This window comes from Aspergillus fijiensis (assembly GCF_003184825.1).
Source record: "Aspergillus fijiensis CBS 313.89 unplaced genomic scaffold BO72scaffold_8, whole genome shotgun sequence".
Taxonomy (NCBI): domain Eukaryota; kingdom Fungi; phylum Ascomycota; class Eurotiomycetes; order Eurotiales; family Aspergillaceae; genus Aspergillus; species Aspergillus fijiensis.
This window is the reverse complement of record NW_024468984.1, coordinates 54,645-69,586: the sequence shown is the minus strand read 5'-3', so window position 1 is coordinate 69,586 and position 14,942 is coordinate 54,645. Positions and strand designations below refer to the sequence as shown.

Sequence of the window (14,942 nt, the reverse complement as noted above, 5' to 3'; positions counted from 1 at the left end):
GTGGACAGTTCAGGGAACGCGTCGTTAGCGGCCGTCCTGCGAGCCATCTGGGCCTGACTGGCCGGATGTTCTTTGTCTGTTGTTTAGCCACTCGACGGAGGCATCCTGTCGGGAAGCGGGGGTCTTCTGGTCTTCCAAGCGGCTGTTGGTGGTGTTCCGAGGGAAAAGGTTGTTCAGCTCGGCTGCAAGGGCGGATGCGGTGTAGGTACGGAGCTCCTTCTCCTCGCGTTCGTCCTCCTTCATCAGGCGTCGCTGGTCTGTCTTGGACAAATTCTCGCGGCGCTTTTTCCGAATTTCGTGGATACACCAAACTAGAACTTCCTCGGGCACACGGTTCCGTGGAGCGCCATGCCTCGTCGGGCTTCGAACATATCGTCTGGTGACATCCGTAGCTCCGTCAATCGAGAACGCAACGCAGTATGAGATCTTGCGGCCCCAACCTATGTCAATCTGCGTTAGCATCCCTCATATGCACCGGTACAATGAAGCACATACCCTCAGTGTAAAGACGGGGCTGGTCCCATGCCTCTTCGCAAGCATCAACGTGAATCCAACGTTTCTGGTGGTCGGAATAGACCTCAGTCCAGACATGATCCTCAGCATTCCAGACCCAACGCACACGGCCTCCGAGGGCTCTGCAGAACATGCTGAAGCAGTTGGCCCACTCTCCTGCACGTCCCCGTCTCGTCTGCAGCAACTGCCACACGTCGGAGTACCGAGGGAACCGCTCGTAAGCGCCGCAGCTAGGTTCCGAGCATCGATAGAGTTCAACTCGAGTGCCACCCCGTGCGGTCTCATCGGGCGTAGGAGGAGTCATGCCTTGTGCGATTGTAGGCATGGAGCAGCGAGAGCAAGGGGGGTTGTTGACGAATTGGAAGAAGGAGCGTTTGAACCATCTGGTACCCAAAGTAAGTAAGTTGTCAATCCTGTCACCTCTCTAAAAGGAAGTTAAGCCTACCTTAACAAGGCCCGAATGACACAATCTTGATAACCCCATTCTGGTCGTTCCCCTACACTAGCTGCCTGGGCCTGCAATATTTGGCTCTCCTCCTCTGCTTCCGCGTACAACCGATCGAGAGGGATGTGAGAGAGCGCCTCATCGAGAAGACCTGGATTTTCGTACTTAGTTGGTGTCACGGAGAGAACGTGGAGGAGGTTGCGAAATTTGAGGGACACCGGATCTTGAGGAGGGGCAGGAACGATCGGTAGGCTGCGAAGTAGGGGTGACTGTGACGATGTTTGCGGAGGCATTTGGTGGGCCGGATACTGAGGTGCGGTCGGGGGCGGCGGTGGTGGTGCTCGCGAGGGATGGGGAGGAGGGTAGAGGCCGGGAGAGGGTGATTGGGTGCGAGATTGTGATCGGGCTTGTTCTTGGAGTTGGTTGAATCGCTTGTTGCGCATCAATTGTTCAAATGCATTTGTCAGTTCGCCGGCATCGAAGTTTTCAGGATTCGTCGCCTGGTTGTGGTGGTGGTGTCTTCCGTCTGCCATGGTTGTGGATGGGTGGTAGGGGCAGGGTCAATGACACCAGCGGCGGCAGTAAGGCGTATAGATCTCCAGGGTGAACAAAGTCAATTCCCAATTCCAACTGAGGTATTTCGAACAATGAATCCGAGTCGGTTGCAGAACAATAGAGCTGTTTGGCAGGAGACGGGTCTCAAGAGTTGGTTGTCGAAAGAAAAGAATCGGTCAGTCAAGTCGGCCGACCAGGATGATGATGGTCGCACAGCCCAGCCAGGCGGTCGCCACGCTTGGCGCTGAAGTCAAGGTAACCGCCACGACTATGAAGGAGGAGAAGTAGGAGCAACGAAGATGAACCTGAAGCCAGTCGACAATGGGCTACAGGTAAAGTGAAACAGAAGTGAAGAGTAGATTGAAGGACGTGGCTCCGAGAACGACCGAAAGGGTAAGGCGAAGATTGGAATTGGGAGGGGAGAGGGAGGGAAGGGAAGGGAGTCCGAAAGGGGAGCGGAAGAGAGAAGAAAGGAAGAAAGAGGGAAAGAAACGAAAGAGAGAAGCGGTTAGAGTTAAGTTAAGAAGGTGGATAAAACTACAAAGTGAGGAGGAGTCCGCTAACAGGTGAGGACGACGACGACGATGATGATGAGGAAGAATGGGGAAAAAAGAAAGAGTTGTAGTAGGGTAGAGTGGTGTTGGTGGTGGAGGAAGAAGAAGAAGAAGAGAGGAGGACCAGACCACACGCAGTATTGGATGGGGCAGTCTACGACACAAGACAGGCACTTTCAGAAGAAACCGTCCGCTCTGTAGGAAGTGCGCAGTGACTTGAGTGCCAGCTGCAGTGGTGACTGACTAACTGACTAACTGACTGATTGACTGGACCCGTACTAGGACTCTGGGAGTGTCTAGCGTGGTTGGATAAGAAGTAGCTTAGCAGAAAATGGATTTTTTGGGTTAAAGGGCCATTTTTTTTTTCATCCACGCCAGCAGCGAGGGCGAAGCGTCGTCAGCCTTGAGCTCCTCGCCCCAATCAGGGCCCCGCGCCAGCACCGCAAGCCGCGTGTGTCCCGCCCCGAAACAGTTAACTGAACCATGGCCAAGACCCTCTTTGCTTCCGTCCGCATCTTTTGGGAGGGTTGGCATTACTGCCACGCATCCTCATCGTAGGTATCTATGCTCTCGTTGCAAATTATTCTCCTTTTACTACCATTACCCCCTGTGGCAATAAGCCCTTGGCACAACCACTCCCACTGCCACCCTTCCTCCCCTAATATTACCCCTACCAACAGTCGTCCTCTCGTCGTCGCAGCAGCAGCAGCAGAACTGCTGAAGCCATTGCCATCCTTTGCTTGATTGTTGATGCGTTTACGGGGTGCTTGCGAAATTGGATGTCTTGGCTCCACTCATTGCTTGCGATGCCTACATCGCATGGCACATTGGCAACAATTTAGTCTTTTGATGGGGTACAAAACCACTTGCTGATGCTTCTTTCCCAAAGCTTGGCTCTCTGCTCGCTTCTCCATGACTAGAAAGGAAGAGGGATTTTCTCTTCTTCACAAGACACGTCCACGCAAGCCTCCGATCACTGCTATACCTTGGATTCCGAAGGGCTTCATCATCCTCCTTGGGCGGCGAGACAAATGATTGCGACCATATGAGTATCTGAAATTTTTTTCTCCTCTCGTCGACGCGTCTGAACAAAATCTCCTAACAAGGCAATCCTCGAGCGCGACCGACCGCACTCCGGGTCCGCGCCATGGGGGATCTCGTTCGACGTCAGCCTGCCCGTCTTACGCGGCTCTCTGACCAACAGGCTAAAAAATGTCACCATCGGTCACTCTGTCATGCTTAGTGACCGTGCACAACGCACGTAGTGTCCACTTCATCTCCAGGCTACCGGATCAGCGATTTTTTTCTCTTCTTGCCCTCATCCTCTCTTCCTCCGAGAACGCACTTTCTAAAGCTTCAAGTAAGGGCATTTCGGAGAAAATGACAGCCTAACCGAAGAGCTTCATCGATCTCCCTCCCCAACTAGGCAATTAATTATCTATCGCGGCTTCAACCGCATAGCCTTACGAGTATACTGGACCCATAGTCGGAATTGCACCCACTCAGACTATTTGCTCCGCTGACGAAGCAGTGGATATCCCATCGGAAGTTAGAGATCGAGCTTCCTTGCTGGAAAAGAGTAACGATTCTGGGCAAATAGGACGAGATGCGAAAATAATGTAACAGGCTAACGAATTGAACGTAGGAAGCAAGGTGACTATTTGCTAACTAACTGGGGTTTTTTCTGCTGAACGAAGTCCCGAAACGGCAGTATCCAACTTCCAAACTCCTGGTCAGTCTCCGCTAGGTGCTTGCGACATGATATCTAGTGCAGAGGATCCAGGTCGTCAATCCATGATGCCTCCTATAAGGACCAACCACGATGCTGGCCGGGATAGACTTAAGCCGGCCGATGGTCATGGTGATCCTGATCAATGTGAATTGAGGTCGAGGCCCTATCCTCTATGCCTTACATGCCCTCATAGACCCCTAAGTCCGAGTTCCGGCATGCATTGCGAAGCCCATGCAGGTCTCCTTCAGTCCGACCGACTCGAAACGGGCCCTGTCGTTCGGGTCAAAATCCTGATGATTGCTCATGGGTTCACCAGGCGACGAATCCTCTGGCGTTGACGTATGCCATGTGATACACACACAATGACTATCAGGGCTGATCGTACGTATACATATGTGAACTAGACCCCCTCTCCTAGAAAGCGTCTTTCTTGAGTGAGCACCGCACAGATAAGACGTGCACCCTATCCAGCACAAGCACTACGCGGCACCTGCAATATTGCAGCAGCTATCCCCACAGACGGACAGACAGGATTTTCATGTACGCGACGCAAGACATTGATAAGTTGATAGACATCCGTCTCGCCACCTCCTCCTTTCCTTCCCAGAGAAGACCCTGTGATGAATAAGACCTTTGCATCATGATTGACATGGAACATTCAGGAGCACGGCGAAACCCAGTTTCCCCGGAGAGAGAGAAAAGAGCGCTGAGCAACATGGTCGCACGGCCCGACCAAGCCGACAGCCGTACAGACCGACAGATTGAAGGTGCAGGAACCCCTCCAGGCTTCATGCCTCAGCCTCCCTTTCCCTTTTCCCTTTTCTCTGGACCAACTCGATATGGAAGCAATTTCAAACCGCCCGGCGTTACATGATTACGGTATCCTTCCTAATCGGGACGGATTGGTGGCGGAGACGCGCAAGCGTCCGTCTTGGCATAGCAACAAGATCTGGCTGGAGGTCCGAGGGAACTTTGGGAGAGCCTGAAGCCTGGAGGAAAGACCCCATCCCGCTAAGCCCCTTCGGTGAGTCTCTCCCAAGGTGCCTGTCAACCACACATCTGCCCTAGACCCTGGCGGGGCCTGGCCAAGGGGAGGTTTAAAAATAATGGGAGCACTTGGCCCTTCAATTGGGGATTTTGTCGGTGAAAATGACTCGCAATCCCATTGAGACCCGGGGAAGAAAAACAAGACGTGTCGAGATCTGGCTATCCTCTGCTCTTCGGATTTTTGACTTTTTGGTGGTCCCGATCCTGCCATCCATGAAGGAAGGGGGTAGATCCCTCTACGGAGTAGGTTAGAAGTGTCTCTGATGCCGAATGCCAATGGTTCAACAGCACAAGGAAGAAAGAGGAGAGACCTTGAGTAGGGGTCCATGGTGGCCAGACCCTGGAGGAAAATCGGCGGCAAACATTTCCCTTGATCAAAAGCATCGCATCATACCGTAGGTTGACCTCTTTTCATTCGTTTGTCTGGCCCAACAGGAGACTCCGAACCTTATACTCTGTCTGTTCTTCTGTGTTTTTTTTTCTAAATCGTAGCAAGATTAAGCGACAACTCGTTGATGAGTTAACCATACAACTGAAGATTCCCAGGTTTTGTGCCTCTACCCTTCATCCTCTCCTTCCATATTAAAGTACCGTAGATATATATAATTTGTACTCTATGTCCGTTGCTAATATTAGCGACAACGCCTGAGAACGGATCAGAGAGAGAGAGAGAGAGAGAAAACGGGATCTTCAACGGGACTAGTTCCAACCTCCCCCTCAGAGTTAATCTTGGCTTTTTTTTTTTTTCTTCTTTTCCCATGACTCGTGATTACGTATGTCTGGGTTAGTCATCCTTCCCCCGGGCGGCCGATCACGAGAATTGGGTGATGAAACCTTCGAGACCCTTTTTTCTTCGAAGCACGTGAGGTGAGATGAAGATAAGGGGTCGGGACCATACCCGGTGCTGCAAGTTGAAACCGCCCCCCCCAGGCCCGGGGACCTTCGGAATTACCTTGTTGGGATCATCCCGAGGTTGTCGTCCACGGTTTCTCATCTACTTCTGCGATGGAGGAGTGAAAGAAGAGGGTGTGTTATGAGTCCTCAGCTTTTTACAATATATAATGTATATATCTTAAAAGGGTTCTCCAGTGATGGATTGCTTGATGTGATTCTCTCCTCAGTCTCAATAGCTGAGGACAGTTGTAAAAAAGTTGTTGATGGGGTTGTTATCAACGACTCAGGATCATTAAATTATTTCCTCGCACATACTATCATGCTACAGTATGTGCACAACACGATCCGCAAGGATATCTGAGTGGTGCATGCGTTGAGTAGTTTACTGTAAGTGCAAGCAAGTTCTAGACCCTGTCTTAGGGCGCGGAACTAAGCTCATACGATCCAGCAGATACTGTTGTGTTGTTCGGCGATATGTCATCGTGAAGTCATGGTGAGGTGTTAATGTGTACTGCACTACACGATCATGGGCTTGGTTTACTTAAATTAAGTGGTGATTTTTCTGGTTGATACTACATGTTGTTATAGGAGAATAGTTAGGCGTGATATACCGTCGACGGAACGGTTGTGTAATATCCTTCTAGTAAGGCTTGATAATCGAGAGGGTACGAGGTAGGGGTACTGTGTGTTTCGGGCTGCGGTTGCTGAGCTTGATTGAGCTTGAGCTTGATCGTTGATCTACCTACCTATGTGGGGGTGGGTGAGGTGGGTGTGGATTTGAAGGCCGGGGGGCATGGGCATGGGCAGGGGGCGAGCTTAGATGTACTGTTCATTGTAATGTGTTGACGTGGATGGATGACGTATTTGTTGAAGTGATGGTGTAGTCCCTGATGATTCAGCGATAAGAGGTCGACTCAGATAGAAGGGATAGGCATCTACACGTTCGATGTGGAGGATCCAAGCTTGGTTTGGTGGACTTGATTTGTTGATTAGGCATTTGTACTCGTACTCATACCTGAGGTAGGTGGCTTGCCACATGTCGGTGTTCCAGATTCTTTATTGTTCTTCAATTGTTCCTGTCCTATATTCGATGCTATATCATGTGCTTTGCAAAGGTGAGAGGCTGTTGCTGCTAAATCTATCAAACATAATCGTGAAATGCTCACTCGTGCGCCGGAGTCGTATCAAAATTGAATTGCATGCCAGGGGTTAACCGAAGAAGAAACGAAACAAAAGGGTAGATAGGCCAATAGACAATAGATATTGATCAAGCATCCGGGTTTGCAGCCGAGAGCTTGGACAATTCGGCGACGAAAGACTTGCCCCAGAATGCACTACATCAGTGTGGAACAACAGTCAGTACTCTGGTTCTCCTCCATGCGTGGCGCGGGAAGGCAAGGGAAGGGAAGAAGGAGACAGGGCGGGAAGATCGCCCGTCTCTGCATGCAATGCAGGAAGAAAGGGGGGAGGGGCCACGTAAGCTTACCTCGTGTACTTGGTAATGTACTTGTAGAGCTTCTCAAACTTCTGCGCACGCAGATCGTCGGTCATTGAGACCGCTTCGTGGTATGCGTTGGCCAGCTCCTCCGTGTTCCACGGGTTGACGACGATACTTCCGTTAAGACTTTGCGCGGCACCCGCGAACTCGGACAGAATCAACACGCCCTTGCGCTTCTGCTGGGTCGCGACATACTCGAACGAAACGAGATTCATTCCGTCGCGGGTCGACGACACCACACACGCGTCCGAGGCGGCGTACAGCGCGATGAGTTCGTCAAAACTCACCGACTTGTGCATGAAGTGGATGGGCATGTAATCCACCGTTCCTGTGATTCCGTGAGTTAGTCCAGTTGCGCTATCCAGACACGTTCGGTCACTGGACTGGGGTAAAATGACTTACCGAATTTGCCGTTGATTCTTCCGACTAGCTCGTTAACCACCGCCCGCAGGTTCTGATATTCTTCGACATCCTGACGACTCGGGACGGCGACCTGCACCAGAACGACCTTGCCCACCCATTCCGGGTGCTGGGACAGGAAGACCTCCAAGGCATGCAGCTTCTGGGGGATACCTTTGATATAGTCCAGGCGGTCGACACTGACCATCAGCTTGGTACCCTCAAACTTGCTTTCCAAGCTGGCGATCCGGTTTTGCACCTTGGGACTTTTGAGACCCTCGGTAAATTTGTCGGGATCAATGCCAATGGGGAATGCCCCGACAGCGACCGACCTGTCCTTGAATTCCACGCTGCTCGGAGTGGTGACCAATCCCCTACGGCGGCCGGTTAGCGTGCGACAGACGGGACCTCCGAGTGGGAAGAAAAAGATGGTGACCTACAGGATATGCGAGCAACAGCTCAAGAAATGACGCGCATAGTCGTAGGTGTGGAATCCGATCAAATCACACTGCAGCACGCCGCGCAAGAGCTGACTCCGCACGGGCAGGATGCGGTAAATCTCGCTACTGGGGAAGGGGGTATGCAGGAAGAATCCGATTCGGATATTCTTCTTGCCCAACTCGTGAAGCTCCTCGCGGAGATATTCCGGTAGGAGCATGAGGTGGTAGTCGTGGACCCAAACCAAGTCCCCGTCGCGAGCCTCGCGCGCGATGGTCCGAGCGAAGAGCCGGTTCGCCTCACGATAGGCATCCCACGCCGCTTCGTCGAACACGATTTCACCGGGGTGGTAGTGTAGCAGTGGCCAAAGAATAGAGTCTGACAGCTCACATTAGTCATGGCGACCCATTGGAGGGGGGAAGTGGGAAGTGGGAAGTGGGAGGGGAGGCGCCTGTTGCTAGGTGCCATGTGGCTATCGCGGAAGCTGGGAAATATGCAGGCGCATATCAGATGCGGGCAAAATGCCCAGGGAGGGGCAGAAGGAGCAGTGGCATCAGCAGCAGCAGCAGTAGCAGCCACCGCCGCCGCAGGAGGAGCAGCAGCAGCAGCAGAAGAAGAGGGGTAGGTTAAGGCGCGGGGCGGGTGATTAGGGCAGCGACTCACTGGAAAAGCCATTGTAGTGACGATCCGCCAATTTGTCGTCCATGAAGACTGGAGTCGCATTGAACTCATCCGACAGTCGCGCAGTCACTGATTCAATCTCATCCTCAGGTACTTCCAGTCCGGGCCAGCCATACCACTGGAAAGTCGTCGCCTTGGAGAGTCCACTCAATCCTGTCACCAATCCTCCCGAAGACATGGAAAATTCATACTTCCCTCCTGCCGATCGTCGAATGGTGATCGGAATCCGATTCGAGACGATCAACAGGCGGGAATCGCCCTGTGAAGAATTGTCGCTGGCCATGACAGCTGACACTCAATGTGGTTCAGGTAAATGAGATTGAGAATTGGAGAGAAGCTAGGAAAGCTAAGAGATGTTGTGCCCCGCTTTTCTTCTGTTCTGATCGAATCTGGAGGGAGCTTGGATGGGAATGGGAAAAAAGAAAACAAGAGGGAAGTCAATTGGGGTCTAGCGATAGGAAGGAGAAATTGGAAGAGTAATATAATGCGATGGAGAGAGAGAGAGAGAGAGAGCGCGCGCGCGAGAGATGGAGAGAGGGGAGAGGAGACGGAAGAAAAGGTGGTGATGACTTTCTGGCTTCGTATCGGTGAAGGGAGGGAGAAAGATCGGAGTGCGAAAGGGCGAAACCCAGATAAAGATCAGGAACAGGGCTTGGAAGAGGATTAAAGTGGTAATTTTGGTTTCCCTGGTGTACACACTACACAACAATCAGGAAGAGCTCCACTTCCTTCTTAAGTGATGGCTGGCAAAAGAATAATAATAGTGTGTAGACTATTGTTGGGTTGGTTATTACTTCACCACCGCCTCATCGAGCCCCTCCATATGGGGGATTAGAGTATTGTACTGTAGGTTAGTTAGTCGTGGACTACTTTCTGTTTACCTAGTATTGATCTTGCTTGTCCGCCTTTTTCTCCCCCCCTATCATCTGCCCCTCCTTTCTCTCTTTCTTTCTCTCTATCTATTTTCTTATCAAGTACCTACCAGCATCTTCAACCCCCTTGTTGCGACCTATTCCTACTTTTCCCGTGCAATTCCTTCTTGCTGAACCAACCCTCGAATCCATGTGCAAAGGGTGCGACTGTGAGTGGTAAGAAGGGGTGATGCCAACCTTGACCAAGATTGACCAAACCGGGCACGCGGTGGTGGTCGAACTGTCTCGAACCGTCGCCCAAACGCCGCGGGTGGATCAGTTGCGGATCCCACGGGAACCTCAACGTCATTGTTCTCATTGGTCTTTGCCCGTTTCTATACTTCCCTGGTCTCAGCTCTTTGTTTCTTCCTCCAGCCTAAGCTAGGGAATAGTCGAACTGATTATCTGCAGACCGTGCTGCAGGCAAGTTTTACTCCCCGTCTAGTGCCTCCTATCCCGATCTAGCTAGATCGGTGGGATTCTTTGATATTCAATTGATGCTATGAGCTTGTGATCTGATAGTTTTCAATTGTGATGGTTGTTTTATTTTTTTTTCCCTTCCAGCCTTGAAACCAAAAAGAAAAATAAAATCACTCAATGGGCTAGAATCTTCCTGTTTTTCCCCTCCCGGGCTTCCTTTTCCCCTCTTTTTCTTTTGATTCTTCGCCCCTCCCCCTCCTTCTGCCTTCTTCTGGAGTGCCTCCGTGCACAGCTCATCTCTGCCCAAGGCCACCACACATAAGCCAAAGAAGGAAATTGGAGAAATACAGATCCCAAGAAATTAAATGGAAATGGGAAAAGAAGAAGAAGGAAAAAAAAACCTGCCCAAACCCCTCCTTCACGCACGAAAAGGCCAGAATGTTCCTGTCTAGTAGGAATTGATGCCTTGCATGTGCTCCGTTCCCCGCGGGTTTTGACAGGTGCCCTGGTCCTGGGCCAATCAATGCCCATCAATCATGGACGTCACCACTGACTGCTTCTTCCTTCTCTTCCTTCTGCGCATGGCTCGGGTGTCTAACTCTCTCTCTCTCTCTCTCTTTTGCATCCACCCGGGATTTTCAGGGTCATCCACTCTCTTCTTTCATCCTCGTGTGACTTAAAGACCTATCCATTGTCCTCTTTTCTCGCTTGAATCCGTATTTCAACTCTATTATCTATCCTCAGCTACCACTCCCTCCACTCCACTACCCTCTGCAGCCTTAAAACATCCCTAGGTCCGAGTCTTGTCGCTGCAGCACCCTCCCTCCTTATTATTCTTTCCTACCCATCACGGACTCTTTGACTCTCTGATTTGCTCCACTGCTCCACTATTCTTTTCAGCCTTCTGGTCCCCGCTGATCCTGGAACCCTCCCTGCTGTCTGCAAGACATCCATTTGGTGTCACAAAGACCTTCTAGAAAACACCTCTTGCTCCAAGACACATACACACACTGTCGCAATGACGGTCTTCATTGCTTCACTGTACGTCAATGCCTTTTTTCTTCTTCCTCTCTACCTGGTCCGTTGCACCCTACTAACTCTGAATAGCTTTCTTCCGTACACCATCAACTTCCAAGCTACCGAGCTGAGATATGCTCGTCGCAAATCATCCAGCAGCTCCTCTCAAGGAGAAGGGAAGATTGTAGGACGCTTGGCTGATACCAATCGGAAACGCCATTCGAAGAGCATCAGTCTATACACACCTGGGGCAACCACTGAGGATGAGAAGATCTTCAAGCCATACATCTCCCGTTCTGCCGGAGAGATCCCGGCTGCAGATGACCCCAACGGTCCCGGCCCTAGTGAGCCTCGCACGGTCTCTTGGGGCCAGAGCCGGAAGTTCAACCAGCCACGCTCCAAGGCTTCTTTATACCCGGAGCCATCTATCCTTAGTCGTCCTGAGATCGACGAACTAGACAATCCGCCGTATCTTGATGCTCCCTTGGATGCAATCAGCTCCGAGGAAGAGCATGGCAGCCCGCGGGCCCTTCTTTCGGAGATGGATTGGGTGGTCAAAGCAGCAGAGCAGGGCAATGGTGGCCTACGCAATGCTATCAATGCTGCCGAGGAAGCCGGTATGCTGACAGACAAAATGTGGGTGGGGACCTTGGGCATGCCCACCGACTCGTTAAAGGACGAGACTCGGGCTAGTATCTCCGAGGCCCTCGAAGATGAGTTCGAGTCCTTGACGGTTTTCGTCAATGACAGCGAGTTCGAGGGCCATTACACTCACTTTTGCCGTGCCGTCCTCTGGCCTGCCTTCCACTATCAGATGCAAGAAAGTCCTCGACACACAGAGTATGATGATTATTCCTGGAAGCAGTATGTGAGGGTCAACGAGGCCTTCGCGGACAAGATTGCTGCCTACTGGCGTCCAGGGGATAGCATTTGGATCCATGACTACCACCTTCTGCTTCTCCCATCCATGCTCCGCGAGAGACTACCGAATGCAGAGATCGGGTTCTTCATGCACACTGCCTTCCCATCTTCTGAGATTTTCCGGTGCCTCAATGCTCGAGATGCGCTGCTTCATGGTCTATTGGGCGCCGACCTCGTCGGGTTCCAGACGGAGGAATATTGCTACCATTTCCTCCAGTCATGCATTCGTCTGCTCGGCTTGGAGGTGTCCGTCGATGGTGTCCAGCTGGAAAAAAGATTTGTCAACGTGAGAAACATGCCGATTGGAGTCGATCCGAAAGCCCTCGATCTGCTCCGCAGGTCAACCGAGGTCAAGGACTGGATCGCCAATATCAGTTCTCGGTACAAGGGAAAGCACTTGATTGTTGCTCGAGACAGGCTGGATGCTCCCGGCGGTATTAAGCACAAGCTAATGGCTTATGAGCTGTTCCTGAAGCAATATCCCAAGTGGAGAGACAAGGTATGTTGACATACTTGACGTCTACGCGACGCAGGGACTAGGTTCTAACTTCAGCAGGTCGTCCTTGTTCAAATCGCTTCGGCCTCTGAATTACCTGAGTTAGAGGCGCAAGTCTCGAAGATAGCCATGCGCATCAACTCGGTCTACTCAAGTTTGACTCATCAGCCACTGGTTTTCCTCCGCCAAGACATCAGTTACTCTCAGTTCTTGGCTCTCATGAGTGTGGCTGAGATCTTCATGGTCACTAGTCTGAGAGAAGGTATGAACCTCAGTAGTCACGATTACATCCACTGCCAAGATGGAATCTTGACCGGGCAGCGCCATGGCTCCCTCATCCTGAGTGAGTTTACTGGAAGTGCGTCGATCTTTAACGGCCACGAACTCATGGTCAATCCATGGGATTACAAGGAGGTTGCCGACACAATCAACAGAGCCTTTGAGATGACCGCGGAGCAGAAACAGCGCAACTGGGAGTTTCTCCTAGAAAAGATGACTCCTCACACCGCTCTTGCCTGGTTCAACTCGTTCCAGGCCTCACTGACCAAAGCCCACAGCGCACAATTATCCCGTGAACTCAGCCAGGTAAAACCTCTTTCGCTCAATGCCGTGAAAGGCGCGTACGACGAGTCCACCGTGCGACTGTTCTTCTTGGAGATTGAGGGCATAGTCGCCTCCAGCCATGGAGGGCCTACTAACTTGGTTCCTCTACTCCAGCGCTTACTTGAGGATCCAAAGAACTTGGTATACGTGACCAGCAGCAAGAGTCCCGAACAGCTCGAAATCCTGCTCGAGCCGCTCTCCACCAAAGTTGGAATCATTGCTGAGAACGGCTGTTTTGTGCGACAGATTGGAAATTCCGACTGGGTGACACTTGTAGACATGGAGAAGGCCAAAGATTGGCGAAATGGCATTCGCAAGGTGATCCAATACTACCACGAGCGAGTTGAAGGAAGTGTGATGGAGGAAGGCCGTTGCTTGCTAAATTTCTGGTATCACGACGCGCTTGACCCCGAGGCGGCCGCCCGCCAGGCTTCTGGCCTTGCCGATCAGATCAACGGCACTCGCGGTAGTGAAGCCATCCGCGTGGTCCTCACCGAGGGCGCAGTGAGTGTTGAACCTTTGGACATGACGAAAGCCAAAGCGGCCGATTCCGTCTTGCAGCATCTGGACCAAATCCCGGACTTTTTGTTTGTGGCGGGCGGAGCCCGCGGCGACGAAGCCCTGTTCCGGTGGGCGAATCGCCTTCAGACTGACGAGAAAAACCCCAGTGTCACCACGCTCACCGTGGGTACTCATGCCACAGAAGCGCGAGCCGTTCCGCCCAAGGGATTGGGCATTGTTGACATTGTAGATGCGCTGGTCTTCTCTCTTCCCGAGGGCCACCTTGATGGACATCCTGACGGTCTCGCCGCCGATGCCCCAGCCCCAGTCCAGGCTGAACAAGGAGAGGACGAGCAGACAAACGGACACGCTCCAGCCACCCCTCCTCCTGTCTTCAATGGACATGAGGCAAACGGGTACTCCACCCCTCCTATGTCTCCGACTCCGGACTGGCATCTCGTGGAACACTCGCCTACATTAAATGGTGTGAATGGAGCGACACACCCATTATGACCTTGATGCCTACTGATACGCATCCACTTCTGGGAGCTCACTAACGACTATCCTTATCCTCCCGTCTACTTACCTCTTTCACCTCTTTATGCAGCCTTCTTCTTTCTTATACCTTGATTCGAGGAACACCTTGTAGCACCTCCTTGACATGACGTTACGTGACCTAACGTGTGACATGACCTAAGATTACCCTCAACCCTCTGTCACTACCACCAATACCCTTCTCGGTTGTCCTTTTCCTCCACCTCTTGTCTTTTTTTTTTATTCCATTCTTCTTGATCAGGGATGTGACATATCACGGCGAATGGACACACTCGATGATAATCATAAGATCTTTCACAATATGATGATGTTGATGGAATGGCTAGAATTCACTAACTTCCTTAATTGATTTATGAAGACTTTGGTAGTCGACAGTTAGATTGTGACCATGCAAATGATGATCTTTCTTGACCTCGTACCCAGCCTTTAGAGATCAAGATGTAAAGATGGAATAGCCGTGCAGATACTCCACCATAGTGCCAGACAGGTTGCTCCGATGATGCCTGCACCCGTGAAAACCACCCAGTAAAAAAATGAACGGGCTGGTACAGGTCCCCCCCCCCCTCTCCATCGGATGTCTGGCTGCTGTACAGTACCTTCAACTCAGCAACAGACTTCCTTTCCTCTCCACATCCCACCTCCCCGATCCTCCGCACTGGACAGATATACATAAGATGTACCGTACATACAAACATACATACATACATACATACATACATACATACATACATACAAGTAACGGATTAGTCCACCACCACCGCC

The 14,942-nt window shown here is 51.5% G+C and overlaps 4 protein-coding genes across 4 annotated transcripts; 1 reads left to right on the top strand and 3 right to left on the bottom strand.

Moving 5' to 3' along the window:
• png1 (peptide-N4-(N-acetyl-beta-glucosaminyl)asparagine amidase) lies at nucleotides 1-1,856 on the bottom strand. The gene is made up of 3 exons (XM_040940284.1): nucleotides 959-1,856; nucleotides 496-896; nucleotides 1-440 (listed from the first exon to the last, which is right to left on the bottom strand). Exons 1-3 carry the CDS (start codon nucleotides 1,489-1,491, stop codon nucleotides 25-27), a joined length of 1,350 nt encoding a protein of 449 aa, XP_040804504.1. The 5' UTR covers nucleotides 1,492-1,856; the 3' UTR covers nucleotides 1-24.
• Nucleotides 1,857-4,501: 2,645 nt separating this feature from the next.
• On the bottom strand, nucleotides 4,502-5,270 carry BO72DRAFT_281045 (uncharacterized protein). The gene has a single exon (XM_040940283.1). It carries the CDS (start codon nucleotides 5,172-5,174, stop codon nucleotides 4,674-4,676), a length of 501 nt encoding a protein of 166 aa, XP_040804503.1. The 5' UTR covers nucleotides 5,175-5,270; the 3' UTR covers nucleotides 4,502-4,673.
• Nucleotides 5,271-7,007: 1,737 nt separating this feature from the next.
• On the bottom strand, nucleotides 7,008-9,039 carry BO72DRAFT_370904 (glycosyltransferase family 20 protein; the record flags this gene model as incomplete). Its single annotated transcript, XM_040940982.1, has 5 exons — nucleotides 7,008-7,074; nucleotides 7,227-7,566; nucleotides 7,641-8,011; nucleotides 8,078-8,453; nucleotides 8,739-9,039. 5 exons carry the CDS (start codon nucleotides 9,037-9,039, stop codon nucleotides 7,008-7,010), a joined length of 1,455 nt encoding a protein of 484 aa, XP_040804502.1.
• A 1,823-nt stretch (nucleotides 9,040-10,862) lies between these two features.
• Nucleotides 10,863-14,426, top strand: BO72DRAFT_280886 (trehalose-6-phosphate synthase). The gene is made up of 3 exons (XM_040940282.1): nucleotides 10,863-11,128; nucleotides 11,195-12,524; nucleotides 12,582-14,426. The coding sequence occupies exons 1-3, from the start codon at nucleotides 11,106-11,108 to the stop codon at nucleotides 14,136-14,138; spliced, it is 2,910 nt and encodes a 969-aa protein (XP_040804501.1). The 5' UTR covers nucleotides 10,863-11,105; the 3' UTR covers nucleotides 14,139-14,426.
• Nucleotides 14,427-14,942: the final 516 nt, after the last annotated feature.

Excerpts from the sequence above, each read along its gene's own strand:
- png1 (XM_040940284.1), bottom strand. The coding sequence starts at position 1,491 with ATGGCAGACGGAAGACACCACCACCACAACCAGGCGACGAATCCTGAA. Across the intron at positions 897-958 it reads GTCATTCGGGCCTTGTTAAG|ATGGTTCAAACGCTCCTTCT; the intron begins GTAGGCTTAACT and ends TTTGGGTACCAG. Across the intron at positions 441-495 it reads GCCCCGTCTTTACACTGAGG|GTTGGGGCCGCAAGATCTCA; the intron begins GTATGTGCTTCA and ends AGATTGACATAG.
- BO72DRAFT_281045 (XM_040940283.1), bottom strand. The coding sequence starts at position 5,174 with ATGGACCCCTACTCAAGGTCTCTCCTCTTTCTTCCTTGTGCTGTTGAA.
- BO72DRAFT_280886 (XM_040940282.1), top strand. The coding sequence starts at position 11,106 with ATGACGGTCTTCATTGCTTCACT. Across the intron at positions 11,129-11,194 it reads ACGGTCTTCATTGCTTCACT|CTTTCTTCCGTACACCATCA; the intron begins GTACGTCAATGC and ends AACTCTGAATAG. Across the intron at positions 12,525-12,581 it reads ATCCCAAGTGGAGAGACAAG|GTCGTCCTTGTTCAAATCGC; the intron begins GTATGTTGACAT and ends TAACTTCAGCAG.